Below are 16,914 nucleotides of genomic sequence, written 5' to 3' on the forward strand. Positions count from 1 at the left end.
AAGGGACAGAGTCCGCGTATATGGAGAATGGCCTGGGGACACATGGGGTTGGTACAATGCTCACTTCATCGCGGGTGCTGTTCACATGCTCACTAAAGCGAGAGGAGACGGGAGCTTGCAAACACTGATTTTTCACGGGAACACGATGATCGAGCCTAGCAACGGAGCTAATGGCATAGTAGGGTTTCTATGGATGCGTGTGTCAAATGCTGGGGTTTGGGGTCGGGGGGGGCACGAGGGAAAGAGAGGACAGACGCTGAGATGCAGGCACTCAGGGCTGCATCTGGGGAGAGGGCTTGGTTCACGGCAGAAAAGCTCCAACCAGGAGCCCTCGTGACCCACAGAGGGCACAGCCAAGCAGCCCTCCTGGGGAGACGGAGCCCAGCTGGAAGAAAGAAAAGACAAACTCAAGGACATCCCTGCTTCTACACTGGTTGCTATGTCCAAAGTCAAGATCATTACTGGGGCCAGACCTGGTGGCTCACGCCTGTCATCCCAACGCTTTGGGAGGCCGAGGAGGGCGGATTCCTAGAGGTCAGGAGTTCGAGACCAGCCTGGTCAACATAACAAAACTCCATCTCTACTAAAAATACAAAAATTAGCCAGGCGTGGTAGTGCATGCCTATAGTCCCGGCTACTCGGGAGGCTAAGGCAAGAGAATCGCTTGAACCCAGGAGGCGGAGGTTGTAGTGAGCTGAGATCACGCCACTACACTCCAGCCTGGGCAACAGAGAGAGACTCTGTCTCAAACAAACAAAAAAGATCATTACTAGATCTGTATCTTGGTTGCCATTAGGGTGGGAGGATTAAAAAACCCACCTTCTCCAGAGACCCTCCATCCGCCATCCTCACCTGCCATCCTGAACCCCGCCCAGTGTGACCTGCGTCTGACCTCCAGGGGCACTTACCATCTCTAGATGAATACGTGCTTTGCTTTGCGGCTTGAATTTCACCGAGGTCGGATTACCCTGCTTCAAGGCAGGGGCGACTTTAGACCTGGCCCCAGTAGGAATTTCAGGAAGGAAAAATGACACACGGTTTTCAATTTCTATTTCAAGTATATGAGAAAATTTGACTGTAATAAACCTAAGAATGGAGTTCACAGTCCCGGTGAAGGGCCCCTGGCCTGGATATCTAAGTAGCTAGTTCTCATGGCCGTGAGAAGGACACCGCTGGCTGGGTGAGCATTCCACTTAATGTACAGCTCTAGGCTGTACACGGGCACGGTGGCTCACGCCTGTAATCCCAGCACTTTTCGAGGCCGAGGTGAGCGGATCACCTGAGGTCAGGAATTCAAGACCAGCCTGGTCAACACGGAGAAACCCTGTCTCTACTAAAAATACAAAAATTAGCCAGGTGTGGTGGTGGGTGCTGTAAGCCCAGCTACTGGTAGGAGAATTGCTTGAACCGGGAGGCAGAGGTTGCAGTGAGCTGAGATCGTGCCACTGCACTCCAGCCTGGGGGACAGACAGAGACTCCATCTCGTAAATAAATAAATAAATAAAGTGCAGCCCTCCCAAGATCCCATCCCCTCCTCCTGCTTTCTCTCCACAGACCACAGAATCATTTCACACGCTGCTTCTCATTTTTCCTGTTTCCCTCCCTAGAATGTAAGCTTCACGGTGCGCGGATTTTTGTCACCACATTCCCCAGCATGAGGACAGTACCAGGCACCGAAGGGGCACACGACAAGTATCTGTTGTGAACGCATAAAAGGAACGGGATAAAGGCAGACAGGGCATGGGAGTCCAGCCTGTGACAGGAGCACTAAATATTTTCTTCCAACTGAATTATGGGAGTAGAATCTGCTCAGAAAATATTTGTCAAGTATGGCTGCGTGCAGTGGCTCACACCTGTAATCCTAGCACTTTGGGGGACCAAGGCAGGGAGATTGTCTGAGGTCAGGAGTTCGAGACCAGCCTGGCCAACATGGCAAAACCCCATCTCTACTAAAAAAAAAAAAAAAAAATTAGCTGGGTGTGGTGGCGCATACTTGTAGTCCTAGCTACTCAGGAGGCTGAGGTAGGAGAATAATTTGAACCCAGGAGACGGAGCTTGCAGTGAGCCGAGATTGAGTCACTGCACTCCAGCCTGGGCAACAGAGCAAGGCTCTGTCTCAAAAAAGAAAAAAAAAAAAAAAAGAAAAGAAAAAAAAAAGAAAATATTTGTCAAGTAGGACTGTCTTCTAAACTATTTTTCAGTTGAGCATGGTAGCTTGCACCTATAATCCTAGCACTCTGGGAAGCCTAGGCAGGAGGATGGCTTGAGGCCAGGGGTTTGCGCCTAAGCAACATAGCAAGACCTTGTCTCTATAAAAAAAAATAAAATCAAAAGACCTCATCTCTATAAAAGTATTTTTCACTGGCTTCTGCCTCTGTATCAAAAGGCTTGTTTATAAAAGCAAAACTCTAAATGATCAAGTAAAATTTTAAGAAGACCTCCTCAGATCTTAAAAACCAAACGACAGAAAATAGACTTTATTCCAAGACAGATTTGTAAAAGATGTTTTTAAAGGGAAAGGCAAGTCACGCTACTAAATCAAACGTTGTTCACAATTTCTGGATCTCCCTCCTCCGCCTGGCACTGCAGCTGAGCCTTGGCGGATGTGCTCGAGGCCCTTGGCCCACAGGAACTTGGCCTCGATTCTCTTCCTGAGGGGCTTCTTAACTTTGCCAAGCCAGGCAGTGAGCGTGGTGGGAGGCTGGGGCTGGCGCCCGCGGATAGCTCCAGATGGAATCCCAGGCCATGGTGCTTCTGGTGTCCCCCCAGTGAGTTTGCGGTGTGGCAGGCGGCCAGGAAGGGCCATAAGCAGACTGGCTTGAATGAAAACCGAGGGCCGAAGTCAGCCTGGCTCCCTCGCCTAAGCTGGGGCTCGGTCCGAAGCACACGCATGGCCTTAGCCAGACACAAACCAAGAGACTGCCATGACAGAGGGAGGAGAAACCTCCCGAGCACAGCCTTCAAGCTAAGCTTTCCTAAGACGGGCTTCTCAGGCCAGACGTGACACCAGACACCGTCGCATGTTACTTGGAGAGAGCAGAGACGCGCGGGCCACAGCGGCCCACCAAAGGCTGCTGTCCTGTGCTGAGTTCCGCAGACCTCACCTGCGATCCTCCTGGGAGGTACCCGCTAAGGGATTCAGGAGACAGCATCACACTGCACGCAGGGTCCTCTGCCACCACCAGCCAAGAACCCCGGGGGGCTGGCCACGCGCTGGCCTCTGCCACGCAGTGCCAGTGTTTCCCAGGCCAGGGCCGCCCAAGCAGGTGAGGGAGGTTTAGATGAATGACTTGGCCAGGGTCACCATGTGGTCCACGCCACACGCCACATCCATGGGCTCCCCAGGCATCGTCACCTAAAAAAATAAGACCCAGCATACCATGAGTGGGGGTGGCGCACCCGGAGGAGGCAGGCACTGGTGTTGGCCAACTGGCCCTACCTCTCAGTAGGAGACGGTTTATCTGAGCCGTGGCTCCCTCCCCTCTGGGAATGGGGGCGCTTACGCCTCCCCAGCAGGTCCATCAGGACAACTGCATTTGGTCATGTAGACAAGGCCATCCCAGCTCCCTCCAGTCAACGGCAGCCATCGCCATTCACATCAGCCTGAGAGGCCACGCTGGGCAGGAACACAGGCCTGTGTGCATCCCTGGAACCTGCACGCCCCACAGGGGCTGCTCCCCTCTGACCCTAACCCCAGCAGGCTCCCTGCCCCCAGACCAGGTGTTCAGAGATCTCTCCTGGAAGCCACTGCTATGGCTCATTAAGAAGCTCCAGGGGCCGGGCGCTGGAGCTCACACCCGTAATCCCAGCACTTTGGGAGGCTGAGGCAGGCGGATCATGTGAGGTCAGAAGTTGTGAGACCAGCCAGGCGTAGTGGCGTGCGCCTGTAATCCCAGCTACTCGGTAGGCTGGGGTGGGAGAATCGCTTGAACCCAGGAGGTGGAGGCTGCAGTGAGCCAAGATTGCACCACTGCACTCCAGCCTGGGTTACAGAGTGAGACTCCGTGTCAAAAAAAAGCTCCAGAAACCCTTTCTCTTGCTTTGCAGGTCCAGTCTGGGAACCAGACCTCACTGGCCCAGCATCTCCACTCATCTCTTTTCTTCCTTTTTTTTTTTCTTGAGATGGAGTCTCGCTCTGTTGCACAGGCTGGGGTGCAGTGGTGCGATCTTGGCTCACTGCAAGCTCCGCCTCCCGGGTTTACGCCATTCTCCTGCCTCAGCCTCTGGAGTAGCTGGGACTACAGGCGCCCGCCACCTTGCCCAGCTAGGTTTTTTTTGTATTTTTTTTAGTAGAGACGGGGTTTCACCATGTTAGCCAGGGTGGTCTCGATCTCCTGACCTCGTGATCCACCCGTCTCGGCCTCCCAAAGTGCTGGGATTACAGGCTTGAGCCACCGCGCCCGGCCTTGAAAACTACTTTTAACTGATTTCTTATTAACTTTCCAGAGGTTTGTTTTCGTTTTAAGAGACAGGGTCTAGGCTGGGCACAGTGGCTCGTACCTGTAATCCCAGCACTTTGGGAGGCCGTGGCGGGCAGGAGTTTGAGACCAGCCTGGCCAACATGGTGAAACCCCGTCTCTACTAAAAATGCAAAAATTAGCTGGGTGTGGTGGCGCACACCTGTAATCCCAGCTACTCGGGAGGCTGAAGTAGGAGAATTGCTTGAACTCAGAAGACAGAGTTTGCAGTGAGCCAAGATCGCACCATTGCACTCCAGCCTGGGCAACAGAGCAAGACTCTGGCTCACAAACAAAAAAGAGGCACGGCTTCACTTTATTGCCCAGGCTGGAGTCTAGTGGTGCAGTCACTGCAGGCTTAACCTCCTGGGCTCAAGCGATTCTCCCGCCTTAGCCTCCCAAGTAGCTGGGACCACAGGCACGTGCCACCATGTCTGGCTAATTTTGTTTGTTTGTTTGTAGAGAAAGGGGTCTCACTATGTTGCCGAGGCTGGAGTACAGAGACACAAAAGTAGCTCACACCACAATGTCGAACTCCTGGGCTCAAGATATCCTCCCATTTCACCCTCCCAAGTAGCTAGGACTACTGGCGTGCACCACTACGCTCAGCTTATTTTTGTATTTTTTGTAGAGACAGGGTATTGCCATGTTGCCCAGGCTGGTCTCGAACTCCTGGGCTCAAGTGATTCTCCTGCCTCAGCCTCCCGAAGTCCTGGGATTCCAGGCGTGACCCCCAGGCCTGGCCTTCCAGAGGTTCTTTATGCACAAAAGCAGATATGCGTCTCTTTTTTTTTTTTTGAGATGGAGTCGGAGTTTCACTCTGTTGCCAGGCTGGAGTGCAGACGCACGATCTCGGTTCACTGCAACCTCCGACTCCCTGGTTCAAGCGATTCTCCTGCTTCAGCCTCCCAAGTAGCTGGGATTACAGGCGCGCAGTACCATGCCCAGCTAATTTTTGTATTTTTCGTAGAGATGGGGTTTCACCATGTTGGCTAGGATGGTCTCGATCTCCTGACCTCGTGGGCCACCTGCCTCGGTCTCCCGAAGCACTGGGATTACAAGCGTGAGCCACCATGCCCGGCCTTCTCTTCCTTTCTTAAGTGCCCACTGCAAAGGAAGTGCCCCTGCCTGGCTTGGCCCGAAGACCCCTGCCAGGATGCTGGCACCTGATCTACTGACCAGGTCCAAATTCGACCACCCTCCCCTGGTGGCAGCACGCAGCCAGGTGGTGTGACAGCTGGAAAGCGGATCTGCCACAGTCTGTGGAGTTTACCGAGCTTAAGAGGGAAACCGCCTAATCCAGATGGCCTGGCCCTAAAAGCCGAGAGGCAGCAGGCGCCGACCCTGGAGCTTTGCGCCTACGCTGGGAGACAAGACCATTAGGGACTCCTGGCCACAGGCAGATGGATGCTGGAAACCAAGTCATGCTGTCCTCCCCCGGCCTTGTCCCTAAACAAATGAATGTCTCTAGCAGAACCTATTACAGGAATCACTAAACAAACAAGAACGGGGCCCAGTGAATCACAAAGGCACGTAGATGCAGAAAGCCTGTGAGGCCGGCGGGAGAAGACAACAGGCTGCCTCTGCGGTGACTGGGCCCCGACCGCCTCTTAGCAACCTCCGCAGCCATTAGGGAGCACTCTATTTACCTTTCCCGGGAAAGTGCGCTTCCTCACTCATCGGCTGCACTTAAGCCCCCAGGTCCTTGCTCTGGCCATTCAAGCCCAAAGCAGAGGAAGCCAGGATGGTCTCTGCTGTGGTTGGTGTGGGCAGCGAGGGCTTGGCTCCTGGGAGCCCTCCCTGGGGACCAGTGTGAGGCTCCCCAAGGTTCCAGCTCCCCCTGGCGGACAATCTCACATGGTCTCTGAACTGAGTCCAAGAGGAGACTGCCCTCAGCCATGTTTTATTTTTGTCCTAGGCAAGGTTAAATGGCGTTTTTCTTTTAAGCCAATTTACACTCACAGCTCCACTGCTGAGGGAAACAGCTCCAAAACCCAGAACCATATTTAGCCTCGGTGACTCTCTTAAAAGTCTCAGCAGAATCCATTTAGGAACATTCCTATCCACAATTACAAGTTGCTAAAACAAACGCCCACCAGGTGAAAGACGGGGGTGCGGGAAGAAGGAACCCTGAGCAGTGAGTCCCTCGTGGGGACAAGAGAACCCGGGAAAGGGAGACTGCTCTGGCGCCCAGCTCTGCAGTTCAACGGCACCAGCTTTTGCATATATATATATATAATTTTTTTTTTTTCCAATGAAAAGGAGTCTCGATGTCACCCAGGCTGGAGTGCAGAGGCGCGATCTCGGCTCACTGCAGCCTCTACCTCCCGAGTTCAAGCAATTTTCCTGCCTCAGCCCCCCAGGTAGCTGGGATTACAGGTGTGCGCCACCATACCTGGCTAATTTTTGTTTATTGTTGTTTTGTTTTTTTCTTTTTTTTTTTGAGACGTCGTCTCGCTCTGTCGCCCAGACTGGAGTGCAGTGGCCGGATTTCAGCTCACTGCAAGCTCTGCCTCCCGGGTTCATGCCATTCTCCTGCCTCAGCCTCCCGAGTAGCTGGGACTACAGGCACCCACCACCTCGCCCAGCTAGTTTTTTGTATTTTTAAGTAGAGACGGGGTTTCACCGTTTTAGCCAGGATAGTCTCAATCTCCTGACCTCGTGATCCGCCCATCTTGGCCTCCCAAAGTGCTGGGATTACAGGCTTGAGCCACCGCGCCCGGCCTAATTTTTGTATTTTTAGTAGAGACAGGGTTTTACCACGTTGGCCAGGCTGGTCTCAAACTCCTGACCTCGTGATCCGCCCACCTCAGCCCCGCAAAGTGCTGGGATTACAGGCGTGAGCCCGGCCACTTTTGTATTTTTAAATTTTTGTTTAGAGACCAGGTCGTGCTCTGTTGCCCTGGCTGGAGTGCAGTGGTGTGATCATAGCTCACTGCAGCTTCCAACTCCTGGGCTCAAGTGATCCTCCTGCCTCAGCCTCCCAGGGAGCTGGGATTACAGGCACACGCCACTGCACCTGGGTCATTTGTGTTTTGTAGAGATGGAGTCTCACTATGTTGCCCAGGCTGGTCTCGAACTCCTGGCCTCAAGCAATCCTCTTGCGTCTGCCTCTCAAAGCGCTGGGATTATAGGCGTGAGCTACCACGCCTGGCCTGTGCCGAGCTTTTAACCTCACTCCTCTCCTGCTTAGTTAGAACCACCTAGGTGGGTACATACATAGACGAATGAATAAAATAATTTTTTTTTTTTTTGAGACAGTCTCACTCTGTCGCCCAGGCTGGAGTGCAGTGGCACAATCTCGGCTCACTGTAACCTCTGCCTCCAGGTTCAAGGGGAATCAAGTGATTCTCCTGCTCAGACTTCTGAGTAGCTGGGATTATAGGTGTGCACCCCCATGCCTGGCTAATTTTTGTATTTTTAGTAGAGATGAGGTTTCACCATGTTGGTCAGGCTGATCTCAAACTCCTGACCTCGTGATCTGCCCGCTTCGGTCTCCCAAAGTGCTGGGATTACAGGGACGAGCCACCGCACCTGGCCAATAATTAAAAAAAAAAAAAAAAAAACCACTGGCCAGGAGCAGAGGCTCACGCCTATAATCCCAGCACTTTGGGAGGCCGAGGCAGGTGAGGAGTTAGAGACCAGCCAGGGCAACATGGTGAAACCCTGTCTCTACTAAAAATACAAAAAGTAGCCAGGCATGGTGGCACATGCCTGTAATCCCAGCTACTAGGGGGGTTGAGGCAGGAGAATCGCCTGAACCCAGGAGGCAGAGGCTGCAGTGAGCCAAGATCGTGCCACTGCACTCCAACCTGGGTAACAGAGTAGGACTCCGTCTCAAAAAACAAACAAACAAACAAAAAGAACCACCACCTAAGACCCAGGGCCATGGATGCAGTCATATAAGCGAGGCTGGAAGTCAGCGAGCTCCCCAGCTGTGTCTCCAGACCCCATCGGTCCTGACCTGCCGGGCCCACGGGGAGGGGAAGCACTGTCTATAGGCAGAGTCGCAGGTTCAAATTGTACCCAACCCGCTCAGGGGCCGTGAGACCTGGGGCAAGCCCCTTTGCTCCTGACATCGGTGTCCCCGCGTGCGCACTGTGGAGGGAGCAACCCCACCCTCAAGGTGTCTGGAGGATGAGAAAGAATGGACGTCAGGTGCCCAGCACACTGTCCATGCCCTGTCCTCCCCAAAGCCAGGCTGGAATGCTTGTCTGTGGAAAGCCAGGGCGCTCCCTGGGGGATGAGGGGTGAAGGCCATTCCACACCCCCTCGTCGCCTGCTGTGGGTCCACAGCATCCCCTCTTAGGTCGGAGGGTCCTGAAAGGCCAGACAACACCCGGTCGAATGTTCCCTGCCACTGCGTGCTGCCTTATCTCCACACCAGCTTCAGGTTTGCCCAGGGAGGTGGGTGACTGTAGAAAGACCATTTCTTTTTTGTTTTTTGAGACGGAGTCTCGCTCTGTCGCCCAGGCTAGAGAGCAGTGGCGCGATCTCGGCTCACTGTAAGCTCCAACTCCCGGGTTCCCGCCATTCTCCTGCCTCAGCCTCCCGAGTAGCTGGGACTACAGGCGCCCGCCACCACGCCCAGCTAATTTTTTTATATTTTTAGTAGAGACGGGGTTTCACCGTGTTAGCCAGGATGGTCTTGATCTCCTGAACTTGTGATCCACCCGCCTCAGCCTCCCAAAGTGCTGGGATTACAGGGTGAGACACCGCGCCCGGCCGGAAAGATCATTATCTTAAAACTCAGAGGTAACTGAGTCCAAATCCTGGCTCTGACTCCGACTTAGATGTGTGATCCTGGGGGAACCACTGAACCTCTCTGAGTGATGAGTCTCAACATGTAGCAAAAAAACAGGTCCTGGAAAGGTTCTGGAAGCAGAGGTTTGAATCAGGTGGCTCAGATGTCGCCTCTCGGGCCTACATACTCAGAAAAGGCCAAATTCTGTGAGTCTAGGAATAACTAGTTGGTACCAGTGCATGAGCTACAAGTGAAGTTTTACTCTTTTTTTTCTCTTCTTTTCTGGACTACTTCTTAAATGATGTAATATATCCCCTACGGACCATTAATTTGAACATAGTTGTTTTAAAGAATAAAGATCACCCAGGCACAGTGACTCATCCCTGTAATTCCAACATTTTGTGAGGCCAAGGTGGGAAGATCGCTTGAGGCCAGAAGTTTGAGACCAGCCTGGGCAACATAGTGAGACCCCATCTCTTAAATAAATAAAATAAAACAAATAAATATAAATAATAAAATAAGCCGGGTGTGGTGGCACATGCCTGTAATCTCAGCTATTCTGGAGGCTGAATGAAGCAAGAGGATCACTTGAGCCCAGGGGGTTGAGATCAACACATAAGACCCCATCTCTTAAAAAAAAAAAAAAATTATTTGGGTGTGGTGGCACGTGCCTGTCATCCCATCCCACATCTCAGTTACTTGGGGGGCTGGGGCAGGAGGATCGCTTGAGCCTCGGAGTTTGAGGCTGCAGTGAGTTGTGATCTCACCGTACTCCAGCCTAGGCGACAAAGCAAGACCCTGTTTCAAAAAAAAAAAAAAATCCCGGGCAACACAGCAAGACCCCATCTCTACAAAAAATACAAAAATTAGCCAGGTGTGGTGGTGCAAGCCTGTAATCCCAGCTACTCGGGAGGCTGAGATGGGAGGATCACTTGAACCTGGGAGACAGAGGCTGCAGTGAGCCGAGATCCTGTCACCACACTCCAGCTTGGGTGACAGAGCAAGACCCTGTCTAAAAGAACAAACAAACAAAACAAAGAAAAGAAAAATCACTTGTAATTTTTTTTTTTTTTAAGTGAGACATCAGAAGGAACTGGACCGTCCCACCCCCAATCCAAAGAGGACAGGGGTCGAGGCCACTCCCTGCACAAACACTTAGGGGCTCCCTGAATGTGCAAGAGGCAGGACAATGGTTTGGCGCCAACTGCCGCCATCATGGGGACAGGCTGGGGTGCTCTTTTCCCAATGGTACAAATGTGTTTAAAAAGCAAATGACAGCCAGGCATGCACCTGTAATCCCAGCTACTAGGGAGGCTGAGGCAGGAGAATCACTTGAACCTGGGAGGTGGAGGTTGCAGTGAGCTGAGATCGTGCCCCTGCATTCAAGCCTGCGCAACAAAGCAAGACTCCATCTCAAAAAAATAATAATAAAATAAAAATAAAAAGCAAATGACCAGAAGGACACTTGGTTCGTGGAGAGTCAGGGCAAGTGACCCAGATGGAATGTCAAGGGGATCGGGCTCCGGCCACTCCCTGCCCACACAGGGACCAGCGCTTTGCACAAGCCCCTTGTGGCAGGGGCAACATGACCTGAGTCAAATCTCAGGCTGATCACTCTGCTTTGAAGGAAATGAGGGCAGGGGGCAGACCCTCGTCAGCATTCTTTCACCCAAAACCCGACTGCTTTAACTGTTTCCCAAGCCCGCCCTCACAAGGAAGTCCTTTTCGAAAGGAAGGGCTAAGTGAGAGAAGAGAGGAGTCAGTGAGAAAGCAGTGGGCATGTAGATGACTGACGTTCACATTATCTGAGCTGCATCTACTGCCTGACTCTCCGTTCCTCACAGCAGCGGTTTCCAGGCCCAGGAGAAAGCCGGCAAGGCCCAACACCTTGGGAACAACTCTATTATACAAACACTTTTCCAACAAGGCTAAAGTCGGCCGGGTGTGATGGCTCATGCCTGTAATCCCAGCACTTTGGGAAGCTGAGGGAGGCAGATTGCTTGAGGCCAGAAGTTTGAGACCAGCCTGGGCAATATAGCGAGACCCCCATCTCTACTAAAAATACAAAAATTTGCCAGGTGTGGTGGTGTACGCCTGTGGTCCCAGTTATTCAGGAGGCTGAGGTGGGAGGATCACCTGAGCCCAGGAAGGTCAAGGCTGCAATGAGCTGTGATCACATCACTGTAATCCAACCTGAGTGACAGAGTGAAACTCTGTCTCATAAAAAGCAAAAATAAAAAACAAAGTTAAAGTCTCCATTTCAACTTGCTTTCTCAGAGCCTCCACCAATGGTCTTGAAAAAAAAAAAAAAAATATATATATATATATACACACACACACACACACACACACAGATACATACATATATATATACACACACACATTTCTTTTGCAAGTCCTTTTTTTTTTGAGACAGAGTCTCCCTCTGTCGCCCAGGCTGGAGTGCAGTGGCGTGATCTCGGCTCACTGCAACCTCCGCCTCCCGGGTTCAAGTGATTCTCCTGCCTCAGCCTCCCCAGTAGCTGGGATTACAGGCGCCTGCCACCACCCCTGGCTAATTTGTTTGTACTTTAGTAGAGACGGGGTTTCACCATGTTGGTTAGGCTGGTCTTGAACTCCTGACCTTGTGATCTGCCTGCCTCAGCCTGCCGTTGGGATTACAGGCGTTAGCCACCGCACCTGGTGCAAGTCCTTTTTAAAAATGCTTTTCACGGGGGAGGGGGGAGGGATTGCATTGGGAGTTATACCTGATGTAAATGACGAGTTGATGGGTGCTGACAAGTTGATGGGTGCAGCACAGCAACATGGCACAAGTATACATATGTAACAAACCTGCATGTTATGCACATGTACCCTAGAACTTAAAGTATAATAATAATAAAAAATAAATTAAAAAAATAAAAAAAAATGCTTTTCACAATTTCAAAACAAATTAAAATGCAACCTTCTGATAAAGTACACCCATATGCATCCTGCACACACATGCATGCACTCACACACACACGCACACACGCATACGAGTTTCTATGCAGAGACTATCTCTGGAAAAGAACATAAAGAAACCAGGACCAAAACTGGAACGAAAACTCTGGAACAAAACTGGGTGGTGGGAGACTTATTTTCCATAGTATATTTTTTTGTACCATGAACATATGTTTCATGTTCAAAAAACCCCAAAAACCTCCTTTTTTAGAATGCCTTAAAGAACTGACTTAGTAAACAAAGCAAAGGTAAACTACAATTTTAGAATGAGTCTCTCTTCCCCTGTAATTCTGGAAGGAGCCTTTTTGTCTAATTGCATACTACCGCCCCTAAGGAAGCGACTTCATTTTTTCACTTCATGGCTGCGGTTGGACCATCTAAATATTAAACATCCTGCTTTCTTTTACATTCATTGTGAAGCATTCCCCTATGTGGGCTTCTGTAAACAGCTCCTAGTGTGCCGACTTCATCGAGTATCTCCCCCTCTCTGGAGTCTCACGGCACCCTGCCAGAGCCTTGCACCATCGTGCCTCTGTTTCCCCGCTCCACCCCAAGGACGGCCTCCAACAGGCCTTCTTACAGGACTGGATGCTTGGGTGAGCCACTGCCTCCAACCTCCCACTCGGCGGGCCGGGATGGGTTGACCCAGCTCCTGCACCCCGAGAGCCTGGTGTCACTCCCCCGCCCATCACACCATGCAGATGTCCCACGGGTATCTCATGGGTGTCACCACAGAGCGTGCTATGGCGTGGCATGCTGCACTGGAGGAGCGTAGCCAGGACCCGGAAGGGGGAGCAGGTCCCGTGGCCCTCGTCCTGGCCCAGCTGCACGCAAGGTGTCTGCGGTGACGTCAGGTGACTCTACTCTCAGCATCCATTCTCGAGACTGCCCCAGTCAGCCTTACCCTCCATGGGAAATACTGGTCCTCCAGGCGACCGATTCCCAGGCAGCCTCGGATGTTCTTGCCCCATACAAACAGCTCTCCTTTGTCTGCAAAGGGAGAAAAACAGGGGTTGGTTGGCACTGTGTGAAGAACAAGTCTCCAAGGAGAGGATGGGTCATGAGAACAGGCTTTCTAGAACCAGATACCTACAGAGCCCACTGTTCAGCTTTCACCAGGTGTTCATGCTTTCTTTGAAGGCAAAAGTAAGGGTCAGAGATGCTGCCTCCATATCGAAAACAGGTCCACACCCAGGACTTCTGCTGTATCCACCCATGTGGGAGATGAGCACGTAAATGAAGATGGGGGCTGGGGTGGTGCATGGAGCTGGGGTCTGGGGGTGGTGCACAGGGCTGGGGGTGGTGCATGGAGCTGGGGTCTGTGGGTAGTGGACAGGGCTGGAGGTCACTGGTGCACACAGCCCACTCTGCTCACCCCTTGTGCCCCGCCTACAATCATGTGCCACCAAACTCCGCCCTCCACACCCTGGGCTTCCTGATTTGGCAGTGAAAAGTAGGACAATTTGTCATTCCTGGATTGACTGTCCAAATTTTGGGAGCATTTGGCCATAGGGCATCTAATGACCGAGTGCCTGCTTGTGCTGGGTCTAGGTCTGTGTTTCAGGAGCTGGGGACAGGCTGGAGACGGAACAGACAGATGATTTTAATATATGTTTACAAACTGTAAAAACTGTGAGGAAGAAAAAGTACAGGATGCTGTAAGAGGTCAACCCAGGAGATGGCCTCTCTCAGCCCGGCCTTCAGGTGGGACTCTGTCTCTACCAGCTGGGGCACTCCTGGGCCCATGTCACCACCGGCTGTCAGGCAAAAGGCTTGGGTCATGGGGGGCAGAGGAAGTGACAAGGAAAAGCCAAGACTATAAGACCCGGGGTTGAAGAAGTACGGAATAATTACAAGCTATCTTAGCCCCCCTGATCTGAGCGTGCCCCTTGTCCTCCACACTCAGACCTCAGATAGTTTTTTGTGTGTGTGTTTTTCTTTGCTTTTGAGACAGGGTCTCACTCTGTTGCCCAGGCTGTGATGCAGTGGCACAAACACCGCTCACTGCAGCCTTGAAGTCTCAAACTCAAGCAGCAATCCTTCCATCTCAGCCTCCAGAGTACTGGGACTATAGGCTGGTGTGCACCACCACACCCAGCTAATTTCTGTATTTTTTGTAGAAACGGAATCTTACTATGTTGCCCAGGCTAGTCTCGAACTCCTGGGCTCGAGGGATCCTCCCATCTTGGCCTCCCAAAGTGCTGGGATTACAAGCATGATCCACTGCACCCAGCTAGACCTCGGGTGTTTAACAGAACAATTTGGTCTGGCTCCCCAAAATGCTAGCAGACCACAGGATAAACCAACCAACTCCAATTCCCAGATGGCTATCTGCAAATGCCAGGCACACAGGCAGGAAGACAGCCACGCTCTGTCTACCAACAGGCAGTAACTCACCCTTACAAGGAGGCCTGTTGGGTCTTGGGGAGAAATCCAGAAAGGAATTTCATTTCGCTGTGACCTGAAATGGCTACATGGCATGAGGGCAAATAGAAAAGCCTCTGCTCTAATCAAACACTTCACACAGATTTCTAAACACATGACTCTGCCCATAGTTTAGGCCTTAAGAACTTTCTGGACAGTAGATATTTGTTTCTCCAAAAATTAGTCCATATGACTCTTACTTGCCAAATCAAAATAGCTTTAAGAATTCATGATACCAAATTAGCCAGGCATGTTGGAGGGTGCCTATAATCCCAGCTACTCGGGAGGCTGAGGCAGGAGAATCGCTTGAACCCGGGAGGTGGAGATTGTGGTGAGCCAAGATCGTGCCATTGCATTCCAGCCTGGGCAACAAGAGTGAGACTCTGTCTCAAAAAAAAAAAACCGGAATTCATGAGACCTACACTCAGCTGCAAATACAAGTGGCCACTCTGGCTGGGCAGTGGCAAGGAATTCTCTGGCTTAGTCATGACCACTGCGACTTCAGTGCTTCAACCTAGATCCAGATAAAACTCCAGCCGACAGCCGTAACAACCCAGGCCTGCCTGTCTGACGGCCTCTGAAGCCTGGAATTCAGACAAAAAGGGAACAGCAGTTAGGACCCCTGTACAGAGGGCGGGCAACTGGGACAGGCCCCACATGGGAATGAGGCCAGAGAACTCAACTGAAGATGACACAAACTGACTGTTCCGGCCCAGATGTTTGAAAAGAAAACAATTACTTGCCATGAGATGAAAAGATTCTTTTAATTGCAAGGAAATAACTAATTTACTTGAGAATCACAGAATGAAATTAATTCAGGACAGTCTGACTATTCGAGTCAACTAGAGAGCAGCAAATTGAATCCACAGTAACCGTAGTTGAGGAGATTTAACCAAGAAAAGGACACATTCCTTACCCTTACCCTGCAGGGTAAGCAGATATTCTGTGGCTTTGTAATCTGGCAGGCTTTTGGGAAAAACCTCCATTTCGGTCTCCCCTTTCATCACTCTCTGCCCCAGCACTCTGGAGAAACCAGTAGATTTACCTCCGTGAAACCACGGGACAGTCTGACAAATCGGCCTTTTGCCATCCCATATCCTGGGTCAGCTCAGGGTCTGGGCTCGGCCGGGGAGTGGGATTAAGCCCCACACAATCACTTCCTAATCACCCACCCGTGGATCCGCCAAGCCTCTGCCGGTTTCCTCCAGCACCCGACGTACTGGCGGTGCCCCTTCCTACCACCGATGGGTGCTCTCTTGAGAAAACGCATGTTCACGTTAGCCTACCCACAAACCAAACGAACCAAACCCAAACCTCCAGGGGGGAAAACAGGAAACATTATACAACCTTGAGGCAAACAACTTCTCGTTTAGCCCTCACTTGAGTTATCAGTACAAAGGCGCCGTTCTGTTGGATGGGTGGAAGTTTGGGGTTGAACTTGAGAGAGAGAGAACCTCTGCCGGGCTTACACCCGGGCCGTCGGGCTTGGTCACTTACTGGTCAGTGCAGCAAAGTGGCTGAGTCCACATCGGATGCGGGAAACCTGGACTTCTGGGTTGAACTCCGTCAAGCCAAAGAGAGTGGGTGGAATCATTTCAGGGACAGCACTTTCCACTAGGTTTGGGCCTTTCCCAAGAATTCCATAGCCCCAGACAAAAACATGTCCTTCTCCTACATTACAGTAAAAACAAGGGTCAGTAAGTCCATCCAAGTAAGAACCCTCCCTCACCAGAAACTCCAACTACACCACCAAGGTTTATGACATCCACACGATTTTTTTTGTTGTTGTTCTTTTTTTTTTTTTCCCCCTCCTTGCTTGGCAAGAAAGTGCAGACAGAGATTTAGAATAATTCACTCGCCCCTGCTTAAATTCTTGCTGGGGGAGTCTGTCTCGCCAGCTCTCCTGGCTCAGAACACAAACTTCCCACATCTTGAGGGTTAGTAACCTGGAGGGGATCAGTGCATAAATCAGCCAGAAAACCCATACGAATACCAGAGAATGGAGGATGTCTTCTCCGCCTAATGACAGCGCTGTGTTTCGCACTGATAGGAAGAGCAAAGCCAAACACATCAACAATGTCTGGCCAGATTCTTAAAACTCTTAGAAATGATGTTTTGGATACAGAAAGTTTAATATTCATCAGTGGTGCCAGACATTTCATCGCTATCCAAAGCTAAAGGCTGTTCTCCCATCTGCCTTTGATTTTTTGGCTGGAGAAGGCAGAGCTGGAGTCTCTCTGGCCCTGGTTAAGGGAGGGGAATGAAGTAGTTCGCTCTCCACTCCAGAGGTTTGCTCTAGGATGACTC

General features: G+C 51.3%; 1 protein-coding gene across 1 annotated transcript in view; it reads right to left on the bottom strand.

Moving 5' to 3' along the window:
- Nucleotides 1–2,442: 2,442 nt before the first annotated feature.
- The window catches only part of RCC1L (RCC1 like), a 36,439-nt gene continuing 21,967 nt past the window's right edge, over nt 2,443–16,914 (bottom strand). Inside the window, exons 9-11 of the mRNA XM_050783730.1 lie at nt 16,105–16,278; nt 13,088–13,173; nt 2,443–3,355 (exon numbers count right to left, since the gene is read on the bottom strand). Of these exons, the coding sequence (XP_050639687.1) occupies nt 3,278–3,355; nt 13,088–13,173; nt 16,105–16,278 (338 nt within the window). The 3' untranslated portion in view covers nt 2,443–3,277. The remainder of the gene's footprint in view (nt 3,356–13,087; nt 13,174–16,104; nt 16,279–16,914) is intronic.

The sequence above is a fragment of the Macaca thibetana genome, chromosome 3, assembly GCF_024542745.1.
Source record: "Macaca thibetana thibetana isolate TM-01 chromosome 3, ASM2454274v1, whole genome shotgun sequence".
NCBI classification, from domain to species: domain Eukaryota; kingdom Metazoa; phylum Chordata; class Mammalia; order Primates; family Cercopithecidae; genus Macaca; species Macaca thibetana.